The sequence below is a fragment of the Pyrgilauda ruficollis genome, unplaced genomic scaffold, assembly GCF_017590135.1.
Source record: "Pyrgilauda ruficollis isolate IOZ18807 unplaced genomic scaffold, ASM1759013v1 scaffold4562, whole genome shotgun sequence".
Classification (NCBI taxonomy): domain Eukaryota; kingdom Metazoa; phylum Chordata; class Aves; order Passeriformes; family Passeridae; genus Pyrgilauda; species Pyrgilauda ruficollis.
Genome location: NW_024526114.1, coordinates 1 through 1,206, shown reverse-complemented (window position 1 = coordinate 1,206; position 1,206 = coordinate 1). Strand labels below are relative to the sequence as shown.

At 48.8% G+C, this 1,206-nt stretch overlaps 1 protein-coding gene across 1 annotated transcript; it reads left to right on the top strand.

Annotated features, from left to right (window-relative positions):
* Window positions 1-5: 5 nt before the first annotated feature.
* Window positions 6-416, top strand: LOC121359576 (free fatty acid receptor 2-like; the record flags this gene model as incomplete). Its single annotated transcript, XM_041478609.1, has 1 exon — window positions 6-416. A coding segment is annotated over one exon (411 nt), but the record flags the coding sequence as incomplete, so codon positions are not given.
* Between the last annotated feature and the right edge of the window lie 790 nt (window positions 417-1,206).

Below are 1,206 nucleotides of genomic sequence, written 5' to 3'. Positions count from 1 at the left end.
GCTGCTACGATGACTTCTCGGCCGCCCAACTCCGCTTCGTCCTCCCCTTGCGCCTCGAGTTCTTCTTCATCCTCTTCCTCGCCCCCTTCTCCGTCACCGTCTTCTGCTACGTCGGCTTCGTCCGCGCGCTGCTGGCGCGGCCGGCGCTGCCGGCGGCCAAACGGCGCCGCGCCGTGGGCCTGGCCGTGGCCACCATGGTCATCTTCGGCCTCTGCTTCGCGCCCTACAACGTCTCGCACGTGGTGGGGTTCTGGCAGGGCCGCAGCCCCGGCTGGCGCGTCTACGCCACGCTGCTCAGCGGCCTCAACGCCGCGCTCGACCCGCTCGTCTTCTACTGCTCCTGCGGCGCCGTGCGCCAGGCGCTGGCCGACCTCTGGGGGGCGCTCAGGGGCCGCGTTTTGGGAATAAATCGGTGAGAAACGGGTCAGAAGTGGTCGGAATCGGCGCGGAAAGGGTTAAAATGTGGTCGGAATGGGACGTGAAAGGGTTAAAAAGTCAGGAAAATGCACCATGAAAAGGTTAAAAAAGTCACAAAGGGTTACGGAAGCCCCAACCAGAAAAAGACCCAAAAATGTCGGAAAAATCCCCAAAAATTCTCCCCAAAATTCCCCCCCAAAAATCCCTTAAAAGTTCCCCAAAAACTCCTCAAAATTCACCCAAAAAATGCCTCCAAAAATCCCGTAAAAATCGCCAAAAAATTCTCCAAAAATTGCCAAAAAATCCTCAAAAATCCCCCAAAAATGACCAAAAATTTCTCCAAAAATGGCCAAAAATTTCTCCAAAAATGGGCAAAAAATCCCTCCAAAAATCCCTCAAAAAAATCCCCCCAAAACTCCTTCAAAAATCCAACAAAAATGGCCATAAAATTCCCAAAAATCGCCAAAAAATTCTTGGAAAATGGCCAAAAAATCCATCAAAAAATCCCCCAAAAACTCCTCCAAAAATCCAACAAAAATGGCCATAAAATTCCCAAAAATCGCCAAAAATCCCCCAAAAATCCGCCAAAAATCGCCAAAAAATTCTTGGAAAATGGCCAAAAAATTCGTCAAAAATCCCCCAAAAATCCGCCAAAAATCGCCAAAAAATTCTTGGAAAATGGCCAAAAAATTCGTCAAAAATCCCCCAAAAATCCGCCAAAAATCGCCAAAAAATTCTCCAAAAATGGCCAAAAAATTCGTCAAAAATCCCTCAAAAACTCCTTCAAAA